The 13173-nt window shown below is 35.4% G+C and overlaps 1 protein-coding gene and 1 non-coding gene across 2 annotated transcripts; both read left to right on the forward strand.

Annotated features, from left to right (window-relative positions):
- Positions 1-6636: 6636 nt before the first annotated feature.
- Positions 6637-10283, forward strand: cd83 (CD83 molecule). Its single transcript, XM_044117295.1, has 5 exons — positions 6637-6748; positions 6866-6999; positions 8359-8587; positions 8849-8973; positions 9093-10283. The coding sequence occupies exons 1-5, from the start codon at positions 6703-6705 to the stop codon at positions 9243-9245; spliced, it is 687 nt and encodes a 228-aa protein (XP_043973230.1). The 5' UTR covers positions 6637-6702; the 3' UTR covers positions 9246-10283.
- A 2227-nt stretch (positions 10284-12510) lies between these two features.
- Positions 12511-12592, forward strand: trnas-aga. The gene has a single exon. It is a non-coding gene; the product is annotated as a tRNA-Ser (tRNA).
- The last annotated feature ends 581 nt before the right edge of the window (positions 12593-13173 follow it).

The following is a 13173-nucleotide window of genomic DNA, read 5'->3' on the forward strand; positions in this document are numbered from 1 at the left end:
TTTTAAATTATAATTGTGTTATTATAGTCTGGATTAAATGTTTTCAGTATATGGATATCCTGTTTCACATTTATGGAGAACATTTAGAGGCCTATACCAGTCAGAATAACATTTCGTACCATTGCTTATCTCTGTACCGCTACATTAGATCGGGGGTTCCAAACTTCTTGGCACGTTGACCAAATTTATGAATTTGAAACTATTTATTTCTCTAAATTTAAAAAATCCAGAAATAACTGTAGTGTTAATTTTCCTTTCACCTGATCAACAACAATATGCAATGTTTTTATAAAATTAACCAAACAATTAGTTTGGACGTTCATTCGACTATAATAAAAAATATCCTGTATTTAGCCAATTTCAGTAAATGGTTGCACCAAAGTCAAAGAGTTGTTCAATGTTTCTGCTTCTGTTATGGAAATATTGACATAACACCCATGAGATGCTTTTTGATGCTCCAATAAAGTGCTTCTTCCTCCTTCAACTAATTTCAGATCCATTGTTCTTTTTTCCATGAAAACCTTTTAACTGTAGATGCAGAAAACAATAACATCAAACAATTAAGACTCTTTTTCAGTGCAAAAGTAAAAAGGTCAGTCCTTCTATATTTTAGAAAATCCTTTTTTGGCCACTTAGTCACAGCTCTTTGTTTAGAATTTCATTCAAAATTTCACTGTTTGTTTCTGTCACCACCTAAAAATATCACAGCATTTTGAAGTTCAGCTGCCAGTGTTTGTGCATACATTCAAATTTGATCTGACGTGAATAAGTTTTTTACAATAGGAAGTTATTTGCACCGTCGGTCACAAATCGGGAGTGGATAATAAAAAAGTGCTTAGAGTCACATTGGAAAAACAGACACAAGCTTCTAAAAGACACTAAGATACCGCTGCTATGACACAAGAAGAAGAACTGGCGAGAATTAAAGATTTTCTGAGATGAGAATAACATGCAGTCAGAAAAAAAGCAGCTTTTCTATATGGCTTAGTATTTTGCATAGTTTTTGACAAGGCAACTCCTAACTGAGGAAGCGCAGAAGCTGTCCAGTCAGGAAAATGAGCAGCAGCACCACAGAACCTGAAATAATAAAACAAAACAACCCAAATTAATTAGTCCAGAAGAACTTTAAAGTGTTTCTTTTCCCATTTTTTTCTGTTTTTCTGCATGTATGTCTAAGTGTGTATGTATGTGATACAGGGCTGCAACTAATGATTATTTTAGTAATAGATTATTCTATTGATTATTGAATCAATTCATTGGATAAAAAAATAGCATATTCTGCAGATTTTTCATTTAACCACATAAGCCTTTTTATAAAATTTTAGAAATACATTAATAGACGCAAATAAACATGTCAGTTCTTTTTTTAAATAAGAAAATATATTTTTTTGCCTAAAATGCAATAACATTACTTTAATGATCATCTCTAGCAAAGAATGCATCTGCATTCATTGTCGAGCCTCTGTACTCCAGTTAACAATTAATCGATTGCTAAACTAGTTGACGATGTTTCATAAATCAATTCCTCATGATTAATCCGATTAATTGTTTTGGCCCTACTGTAATGGGTTGTTAATTTCCTTGAGGGAAAATCTGATTTCTTATAATTATGATTAATAAATCAATTTATCTGCTATTGGACGATCTTTGGTGGTTCTCTGAAAAAAATTCACAAGTTAGTATATAGTAATATCAGATAAAAACGTTTAGAAGTCAGATTTAAAATATAAAAACACAGTAAGGACTTACTCTTATTTCCCGTTGTCGTCCCATCGGTGAATCCGAGAGAACACATTTGGCCATTGAAGGTCACACGAGTCTCCTTAATTACACCATTTACCTGTAAAGATGAGTTTAAGGTTAAACACACGTTTTACCCCTTATCAAGTAGTTAACTTTAAATTCAAGCTCTAGTAGAATTAGATTAAAATAAAATAGAAAGCTGGAAACGTACATGGCACACAGTTTTCACGGTCACGTTCACACATCTGTCCAGGATTATCCCATCATCAATGATTTGTTTGCATGGAGATTCACAGATTTTGGTCTCACCATCGATTATAGCAAAGTTCTACAAGAACAAATGGAAAAACTGATGTTTTATTTCAGAGCAACACAGAAAATGTTCTGAAAATACCAAACAGAACATTTGAGTTGTGGAGAGAAAGTGCAAGAACAAATTTTCATGGATTTCCTTTAAAATAAGAATTGTTTGTGATGTGCACTGACTGGCTTGTTAAAATATTCTGACTCTTTAATATTAGTTCCAAGAAAAATGTTTAAAGAATGTTAGTCAGGCTAGAATTTAATCTGAGAATTCAGACTTTAATCTCAGAATAAAGAGATTAAAGTCACAATTCAGATTTCAATCTCAGGAATCTGATTTTTTCTCCTCTGAATTCTGAGATTAAGGACAGAGTTTTCTAATGTTTTTGTTTCAGTTCCTCTAAATCCTGTTTCACAGATTAAAGTGACATTTCAACTGCTTTTCATAATCTGGACTAGTTTAAGTCCTTAATTTCTTTAATCCAGGACTTGTTTAAAACTTAGACCAAATGCTGCCTCTTTATTGCAGTTTTCTGTTTTTATTCAGTTTGTAAAAATTCCAGAAAATGTTTTTTATTTCTTTATTTAGCAGTTCACCCCGACCTCGTTTACAACTACAGTTATTTAGGGTCCAATAACATAAACTTACCATTTAATGATTTTTATGTGCATTCAATCAGTTGGTTAAAAACAAAAATCCTGATTGGTCAAATGAAGATGTGATGGAGTAAATTTAAGAAAAAATATGGCATGTGAATATAAATCTAGGTATACGGTTGGATTTATTTAAGCTTTGTTAGATTTTTATCCAGCTCTCGTCGCTTATAAAAATGTCAGCTGGTGTTGTTTGCATGTTTAAACCTATTTAAGGTGAACACAGTAAAACTTCCAGGGTGAACTTTACCATTTCATTGGAGCTCCATAATTCATCACATGAAAGGTCGTGTGAGTAGGTCACAGTCTGGTCACAGCAGAACTCTGAAGTTCTGTCCTGTACTGGCGAGCTGCAGCTCATCGACACAACAACTACTGAGGAAACAGAAAAGGAAAGTAACAGGTCGTAAATGTGTTTTTTTAATGACATAAATTTATTTATGTGTGATTTAAAATAATGATCCATTTACATAAATCCCACAGCACCATCCAACTGTTAGATCTGATAGATTACTATTACTTTACCACAAATAAAGGGAAATTATTTGGAATGTAAAGTATTAGTGGTAAAACTGTTACTTGCACTAAGAAGGTGAACATACAGTATTTTCTCAGTGCATTCATGGTGGGATGACTTGTTGCTCCAAACTGTGCTCAGGTATGAGTGTGTATGCATGTTATTGCACCGTTTATCTTTATGTTGCCCTACAGACTGGAAAACCTGTCCAGGATGCAGGAGAGGTGAGGCACAGATCTTATTAATTTCTTTTTAATTGCAAAATATCATACAGGGCAGCTGCTTGTTATAAGACCTGCAGTTCTCCTCAAACCTTTTATCAAAACCTACTGACAGCAATAGTAAATCTAAAATTTATAAATAAATAAAAAAACATGTAAAATTGAGAAAAAAATCTAACTCTGCACATCATCAGGGACCTTCTTTTTAACATGTGTTGCTTTGTTATTTATGGAAGAATGTTTCCGTAGTATCGAAACTCTTGAGGTTTTTTTTAAGTTCCTGGTTAATCATGGGAAGTTTTCACGTCTCAACACGTGTTTGACTAACCAAACCAGATGCATCCCGCGGGGCGGGAATCCCCTGACAGCTTTCATTTAACTACATGCTTTCTCTTACAACTGGAAATTCCCCCACGTAGAGCACGGGAAATACCTGGATTACCCGAACTTTCACTTTCATTCAGCCGAATGTTATTACTATCATCAGTATAATTACTATAAAACCGTAAATATGTTTTCAAAGTAAATTGCTTTACTATGTTGTGCTTTTAATTATAGAAACATCGACAGTCGAGGTATAATGACTGATTCATACAGTCTTCAGATGCCACCCCCACACCCGCCTTCAAGCTGTTTCACAACCGTATATCAGATTATCATTTTCTGTTTCCTACACAAACATTCCATCATTTCCTCTCTAAATGTTTTACAATTTAAAGACTGTGCAAACCCCCTCCAAAACCGTTTGAAACGTGCGGATTTTAATTTGACAATCGCAAAGGCGGTGACGGCACTTAAATCAATGATAAATGTAGAGTTAAATCTAAAAAAAGAATGTGCTGATAGTGATACTCACTTGTAACAACGATTATGCACATCAAATGACCCATGCTGTAGTCGACTAAGGCAACGCAGTGAAATGATCCGGAAGCACTAAGAGTGTTCTTCTTCTTCTTTGTGGTTTTTATTGGCAGGTGACATCTAACGTTAAGATGTATTATCGCCATCTACTGTGCTGGAGTGTGGACCAGAGCATCTCCCCCCAATCTAAATTCTTACATATAATCCTGTTACCTTCAAAAATGCAATAACTGCTTTATTTATTTTATGTTTAATTAAAATCTTATTAAGCTTTAATGTTTCTATATCATATTTCCTAATTTCTTGTTTTAACTTCTCTCTACTTACTGTATATTTTTCACAATGAATAATTACATGTTCTACTGTTTCCATATCCATACCACACTCACAACTACCTGTTGGATGTTTACCTATCAAACGTAGAGTTTTATTTAATCCAGTATGTCCAAGGCGCAATCTTGTCATTACTACTTGCTCTCTTCGATTTTCTCCTATTATTTCCATATTTCCTACTTTCTTTTGTATATGAAATAAATGACGACCTTTAGTACCTTCTTCCCACAATTGTTTCCATTCAGATTTAATTTTGGTATTAATAATTGATTTTATTTCAGATTTACAATACGTTATTTCCATAATTCTACTTTGTTTCAAAGACACCTTAGCTAAATGATCTGCCATTTCATTCCCTTCTATATTTTTATGGGCTGGAATCCACATAAACCTAATCTCTACTTGAGTTTGTGTCATTCTAAATATAACTTCATAAATTTCGTATACTAACTCCATACGACTTTCAGATGAAATATTTAAAATAGACATTAATGCTGATAATGAATCTGAACATACAAGAACTTTTCTTATTTTATTTTGCTCTACCCACTGTAAGGCCATCAGTATCGCTAACATTTCCACTGTATATACAGCTAAATGGTCAGATGTTCTTTGTTTCATAAATATATCTAGTTCAGGAATAGCATAAGCAAATCCTGTTTTATTTGAAACAAAATCTTTTGAACCATCTGTATATATGATTATGAAGGATTTATACGTATTCTTAATTCTGTCATTTACTAAACTTATCCAGTTATTATCTTTATTAACCTGCATTTTGTTATAAACTTCTAAATCAACATTCACATATGGAAACAGCCAAAAAGGAGTAGTTGGATAAGGCACCGCAGCACAATATCTCTTTCCCTGCATCCCCATTTCTCTAGCGGATTTATCTGCTGCCCATGCAAAACAATCTATTTTAGCTTTTCCACTCTCCCAGCAAGGTCTCAAGATTCTTACTGCTGGATTATTCTCCTCCTTATGTCCCTGCAAACTCACCCAATAATTTAGCATAATTTGCTTATGTCTTAAATATAAAGGAATCTCTCCCATTTCAACCTGCACTGTCAAAGATGGAGATGTCTTCAAAGCTCCACAGCATAATCTCAATGCTTGATTTTGAATTACTTCTAACTTACTAATGACTGATTTTGCAGCCTGCCTGTAGACTACACATCCATAATCCAACACTGATCTAATCAAAGCAATATATATATTTTTTTGAATTAATTTTATTTGCGCCCCAATCTAACCCTGTTAAACACCTCATTATATTTATAACTTTTTTACATTTCCCTTCAATGTACTTTACATGATCACCCCATAAAAGCTTGGAATCAAACATGATTCCTAAAAAACGAAATTTATTTACTTTTTCTATTTTCCCTCCATAAATTTTTTAATCAATTTCTTCAATTTTCTTCCTACTGAATACAACAGTCTTTGTTTTACTTACTGAGAATTTAACTCCCCAGTTATAACCCCAATTTTCAACAGATTTAATAGCATTCTGTATTTTCTCATACACTATTCTTAAATTTTTCCCTTTTCTCCACAAAGCTCCGTCATCAGCAAATAATCATTGCATGACATCCTGATCTACTTCTGTAAAAACATCATTAATCATGATTGAAAACAATAAAGGACTGATAATACTTCCCCTAAGAGTGTTGAACTCACTATCGTACTTTACGGAGTCAACTCGTTTCTTGCGCCGGTGAAGGATTGTGTCATCAGATGATAAAAATTCATTACTCCTCCCTCGCCGCTACTCATCACTTCCAGCCGATTCTTGCGCCGGCTGACTGATGAGAAACAATTTTTTTAAATATTATTTATTTCTTTTTCTCTTTCAGTTCACTTCAGGCACATTAATACATGTAATAACCGCATACCAGTAATGAAATAAACCCCGCTATTTAAAAAACAACCACCAGAAGAATCAAAATACGGAAATGGGAGGAGCAAAACCTCTATTTAAAAGGAACCTGAGCCCTTTACACGTCAGTCTGCGTTTCTCCGTCTGTTTATCATTGTTTGGACTCCGCGTCTCTCAATCTACTCAACATGATGACTCCACACCTGCTGTGTGTTCCTCTGCTGCTGTCACTGAGTGAGTTTCTAATAGATTTTGGTTTTATGTAAAATCTCCAGGTGTTTTCTGGATACACTTCTGTCATTCAAACTGAAAGGAAAACCTACTGACGTATTCCTCTCTTCTACCCGTCAGTGTGCTCGGCATCCAGCAGAGCTGTGAGCGAAGACATGGTGGAGGTTTTCACTCTCTCTGATCAGGACGCTACCCTGAGGTGCACCGCCAGACAAATACCCGGGGTGCAGTACAGCGCCGTGAGGTGGTACAAGGTAAGAAAACCCGCTTATTCAAAGTTTTTCTTCAAGGGCTGCAGACATCCGAGTGGGAAAGTCCACGCCTGTCATTACCCGACACCGCAACCATTGTTACACAGCTGCTCGTTTCAGTTGGATTTCCTTTGAAAGTTTCATGTGTTACTGGAAATGGTTAGGGCAAAAAAATAAATAAATAAAAAAACTGAGCTTGCAAGATTAGAACAGCAGCAGTCTGGATTATTGAAGTCTGTCTGTTGTTGCGACAGAGAAGTCAGAATTAAACAGCAGCACTAGTAAACTGGTTGTTTAAGCTGTTATAGTTCACTGTTTACTGCAGTTAGTTTATTATTAAGCCCATTCATTCCTCAGATTTCAGCTTGCCAAGCCATATCAGTGTAATGATTACAGTCTAGTTCATAGGCTGTCAGATGTGTTAGAAATACTTTAGGGTAAAAATCTCACATTTCATAAACATTACAAATTGGCATAACTAGTCAAAAATGTTTCATCATTGCTTTTCTTTTTATTGTTTAAAAGATGACAACCTTTAATGATCTGAAGACTTTTATCATTTACTGATTTATAACTTCATAAAGATTACCAGCAAAGAAATTGATTCTTTGCTGCATTTTCACCATACCAGTAACCTGGGAAGCATAATGTAATATTTTAATGACCTACTGTAATAAACCTGTAACTGAAGTATTTAATAAAGAAGAAAAGTCAAATAAGAACAACATACCTACGTGAAAATTGCTCTCTGTAAAGGTTTTAAACCACCCCCTTTTTAAAGATGTATATTTAGGATACAAAAGCACAAACTTGACATAACTTGAGAAATGTGTCATTTATTGTAGAATGTTTTCTGCTATTGGCTTTCTGAATAAACTGTTAAAGCTAAAAAACATTTATCTTCTCTACTTTTCAAAGATTCGCACAGGAACAAATTGTGTCCTGATGACTAGTTGGTAACAAAGAGCCTACAGATCATTTTTCAAATTGATTCTTTACTGAGTTTTCAGCAGCAAGCTGGGAAGATTTTACTAGCAGGACAGTTTGTACGTCAGGGTTCAGTGGCAGTAAAATGCTCATTTGGAAATGGATGAAAAGCAGCTGATGTCCAATAAAAACTTGAATAGCCTTCAGAAAATCTGAGAAAATATTGTTACATCCTAGGGCAGTTTAAGGATTACAGAGCTGGTCTAATAATAGATTACTTAAATCTATAAATAAAAAATTAAGAAAAACTGGTGAAATAAACAGAACTGGTAACTCACTATATATAATAGGTTGTGATTGCAACTTGTGCCAGATTCTTGTTCTGATCTCTCAGTTTCCTACAAACATGTAACAAGTTTTGCCATGGTTTCACAGGCTGGAAGAGACTCGTCTCATCAGCGCAATGGCCTTCTGGCCAAAAACCTCCCAAATGGCACCACCAGATGGTACAAAGACGTGACCAGGGAAGTGGAGCTGCAGGATGAATCCCTTGACCTCGTCCTGCCCAACGTGACCTGCAGCGACAGTGGAGTGTACCTGTGTTTTCTGGCTGCACCTGTGGGACAGCAGAACCAGGAGGGGAAAGTTCTGCTCACACTGCCAGGTAAAAACAAGTCCCCTCATGGTGAAGTGGGTTATTGTGGTTTCCAAATCAGGACTGTTTTAGACAGAAAAATATCTACCTGTGTAAACAGGTACGGGTTAAAGTTGTATGCAAAACCCCAGTTAGCATTTAACCCTTTTTAATATACATAAATCATTTGGTGTTAAAATCATTGCTACTATTTTGAATAATTTGTGATAATCCCTATATTTATCCCTAACGTAGAAGGTTCTAAACGGTTTTCTCTGTTTCCATCTCCAGATTGTCCTGCTGATCCTGCAGAATCTCCCGTCGGACCTGAAACCCCTTCGCTGGCAGATAAACTCATGGTCATTTTTGCCTCAGCGCTGCTGGTGCTCGCACTTCTCATTTCCTTCTTGAGCTATGTAAGTGCTAAAAATTCTCTAATAGTACCTTCACATTGTTTAATTTTTATTTTCTATGCATTTGTGACTGATCCTCATTTATTCCCGATCTAAATGAATTTTCTTTTCTCCCTCCACAGAAATGTTTGACGAATACAGTCAAGGACAGAATTCAGGTTGCCAAGAAAGAAATCTTGTTGAACGCGCCGCTCAAGCCGCTGGAAAAGAAGGACTTGATGCTAATTTACACTCTGGGTCCCAAAATGTCCAAGTTGGAGCATATTTGTGTCTGAAGACTGTCTGGAGAAAGATGTGATAAAGTCGGCCTCCTCCGAGACAGCAGTAATGCAAGGAAGGAAGAAGGATCTGTGGAGAGACGATCAAAGTGTCTGCAGGGTCAGGATTCAGGTCGGGACTTTGATCGTCCAGGATGATTGGGCTGGTCCGGTTCAGGACAGGACGACACACGGCAACGTGTTGCTTGGATGCTCCATGCCTCAATTAAAAAACAATATAAATGCACTATTTGCAGCTTCATACGCAGGATGTTTCATGGCTAAAATCTATTAGCTGGTAAAGCTCTTTTTTTTTTTTTTTTTTGTCAGACTACTGTTCTTACTGTGATGTTTATGTTCCAAAACCGGTGCTGATCATTTCAACCTTTCACCATTTCATACCTTTAAAAATATTAGTTTTTTCAACCATCCACCAATTTATCCCAGTTTTGATGGCTGGTGACAGTAAAGAAATGTAGTATTATTACTCTGGTAATTAAAATCTACCGACAAGAGATATGTTTATTTGGTATATGCAGGACAATCCAATTAAATAGTTTGTGAAATTGGAGCTTTCTTTTTTTTTAGCACAATTTGTCCCTATAATTTAAGAAAATACTTTACTAGAGTAGAGAAAAGATATTTATTGCAGTTTAACTACATGTAAACAAAATGGTTTGCTTAAAGGTATAAAATGGAAAAAAGTGGGGTAGAAATGATAACGTTTAGTTATGAAAGGGGGAGTTAACCCGGAGTTATACAAAAACGGTCTTTCTTTTTTTTACTTTCAAGATAGGAATTTTCTGAAAATGTTTAATTGAAATTACGCTAAACAAAGAAAATAAAAATAAGAAAGTTAGCGAAACACTAGTTAACAAATATATTCTGTTCATTGTTGTGGGATTACAGTCAGTTGACTGTATGTAAGTAAAAGCTGCTACTGAGCCATTCCAGAACTCGGCTCTTGATAGGTTGAGTTCTAGTTTTATGTTCTCATTCTGTATGTGTGCAAAGGTGTGAAAGATATATTATTTATTAAAACTGGAGCTGATTAAACTGTGTTTCCGGCTTTGGTGTTCACGTTCTCCTTGTTCCAGTGTGTTTTGTTTGTGCAGATGGGAAAAGCATGAAACTGTGTATGAGGGGGCGAACCAGACTAACCTTTTAAATGCAGAACTGAAAATTGAAGACATATACAGACACCCACATTGTATACAAATTTAACTCTGGGGAAAGTTTGGAGGTTGGTCTCTTAGTTCTGGATTTTTCAAGGGTTTGAAACTTTGAACACTATTGCCCTGGTTTAACCTTGCATGATTTTATACTTCACCAAAGAAATAATGAAATGTTTGCTGTAGCTATTAGGAAAGTAAAGCAACAGCAGAGGAACCTAATATGTTATGTAATCGATACGTAAATAGGAAAATCCAATATAAGCCCCTTTCAATCGTTCCGCTTGCGTCTTCATTAAACCAGAAATGGAAAAGGGAAGTAAGATAACACGCTGTGGCAACTAATACTGTGACGTAGAATCTCTCACATGTCATGTGCACTATGAAATTTTTTGTTATGTTTAAAGGTTTTTTTGGCAATTACATGAAACTTGAAATAAAAAACTACAAGCTAAGTGTGGGTTTGTGTCAACTCTACATCTTCCAATATTTGTATAATACTGAAAGATCCCTGGGCTACAGAAACAGTTTATTAAGCATACACTCGTGTTAAAAATACTTAATTTACTAACTGGCAAGAAACCACTGGGACACTGATGAAACAATAATATAAGTGTCCTGGAGCTAGGGTTAGGGTTAGGGTTATGCAGCTCAGACTAACCCATTATAACAAAGTGTCAGCTATTAACATCAGTGAAACACTGTACCTCAAGCAACTTCTGACATTTGTGGTGAAGTAGTGGCTTAACAACACGATGAATTCAACAGTTGTAGCTGACGTTCGTGACACATCTGTGTGTGCTTGGTCTTGAGGCGCTGACTATAATCATAGTCCACACCTTGAGAATCTTCCACAAACTCTTGAATTTGAATGGTTTTGATTCACAGTACGCAAAAAGGCAGCTGCTTCTAACCTTCCTGAAGATTATTTTGGTTACTATTTCTGCATGTATGATAATTATATTCCTGTGAAAGCTTATACAGTTGATTCAATTTTTCATTGTAGCCTCTCAATATCAATTTTGTTTTTTGACATGAAGAATTCTGGGTAATTTATTTCTAATGTGTTGTATGTAAATATTGATTGATTAAAACATCACATTATTAATTTTAAATGAGAAGTTATGGTGACTACAGGCTTTTTCTTGTTAGGTTTACATGCAAGTGGATCATCTAATGCAGTGTTTCTCAAGCTTTGTCCTGTTTAGTCTGAGGACTGTTTGTTAAACAGTCACGGACCACCTGAAATTGCCCCGCGATAACACAACTTAATATCTAATGCGACCTGAAGTAAAACTATTAGCTTCTTAACTCACTTGTTTTCTTTGTTCATCCTAATAAAGAATGAAGAATGGTGCCGTTTGGTATGTGACTGGCCACGCCAAAGCCATGAACATGAAGACCCATCTACTTGGGCATATTGCGTTATTTACAGATTCTGAAAGTGTGGAGTCTAAGCTTTCCAATGATGTCAGACTCATGGACATAAAAAAAAACTTAATAAAATTTGTGATTTGGAATCACAATTGAAAAAAAATAGACTTGAGTTGCTTTAGCGGAAACAAAAAATCCTTTTCTGGACCATTGAATATAAAAATAGTCCACTCTAGTTGTACTTATTAATTGTATTTAATTAATTTAATAATTTAATTAAATAAAAAAAAACAATAGTAGACGTGTAAGCAGAGCATAATTTAAAGTCCTAAAAAACAAGTAACAGTTCTGTCTAACTGAATCGAGTTGTACCGCTCACCGAATAGAGCCGTTCAAAGGAATCCAGTCGCTGGTGAAGGACATATAAACAATCAGCAGCTATGTCTCAGCTATGTCATGTAAGTAGTCCTAGAGCTGTTTTCTTTCCACCGATATCTGAAGCTTTTCTTTTGAGTGAGCCGGTTTTACGCGAGTTTTCAATTATTACTTTTAACACAATCTTTGGAAAGCTAGCTGTAGCGCTTTGAGCTCACGTCACGGCAGTACCTCGCGGACCACTAGGTGGAACCCACGGACCACCACCTTTTCTAAAGTAAAAAAAAAAAATCGTGATAACAGCCAAATGATACCCGGATTCTATATATAAAAACGAACTTACACACCTTACATGCTCATCAGTTGTCGTGGCCGAGTGGTTAAGGCGATGGACTAGAAATCCATTGGGGTCTCCCCGCGCAGGTTCGAATCCTGCCGACAACGAATTTTTCTCTTTTTCCCACAACAGAAAATGCTTATTTTCTTTCACGGTAATCTTGCTTGCCCGTTTTACGGTTGCTCTATGGTACTTGCGCCTTAATTTAAATGAATTTTCAATTAATCGATTTGTAACAGTTTTTCCTGTTTGATTTTCAAAATAAAATCCGCGACAGATCACAAAAATAAGTAATGCGCCTTTGGTATACTGGAAAAAAAAGTCGTTTTTTACTGTTGGAACTTCGATCTGTTTAAAAATGTGACTGCCGGGCATATTTTGTAATTTTCCTCCAGGCTGTGTGAATATATAAATTGATATATATAAATATATAAACTCAAAGAAATTTGCAAAGAAATGTCTAACATTTCTTCATTATTTTTAAAAAAAATTCTAGTTGAGCAGCTCATGTTGGCAATATTTTGAATTGGCAATATCACGTTAATTCTGTTTGTTCTGTTTTTAGTCTTTTATTTCGAATTTCTTTGTTTAGGTTGCGGCATTAGCATGTTTCATATTGGACAATTATTCCCTCTGGCTTTGGATGTTGTGCAGCTGAACGCATATTTTCTCGTAATTTTACCTTGGG

Source organism: Gambusia affinis, linkage group LG05, assembly GCF_019740435.1.
Source record: "Gambusia affinis linkage group LG05, SWU_Gaff_1.0, whole genome shotgun sequence".
NCBI lineage: Eukaryota > Metazoa > Chordata > Actinopteri > Cyprinodontiformes > Poeciliidae > Gambusia > Gambusia affinis.

Coding starts and splice junctions, on each gene's coding strand:
- cd83 (XM_044117295.1), top strand. CDS start 6,703: ATGATGACTCCACACCTGCTGTGTGTTCCTCTGCTGCTGTCACTGA. Junction 6,749..6,865: donor TCCTCTGCTGCTGTCACTGA/GTGAGTTTCTAA, acceptor TCTACCCGTCAG/TGTGCTCGGCATCCAGCAGA. Junction 8,588..8,848: donor AGTTCTGCTCACACTGCCAG/GTAAAAACAAGT, acceptor TTCCATCTCCAG/ATTGTCCTGCTGATCCTGCA.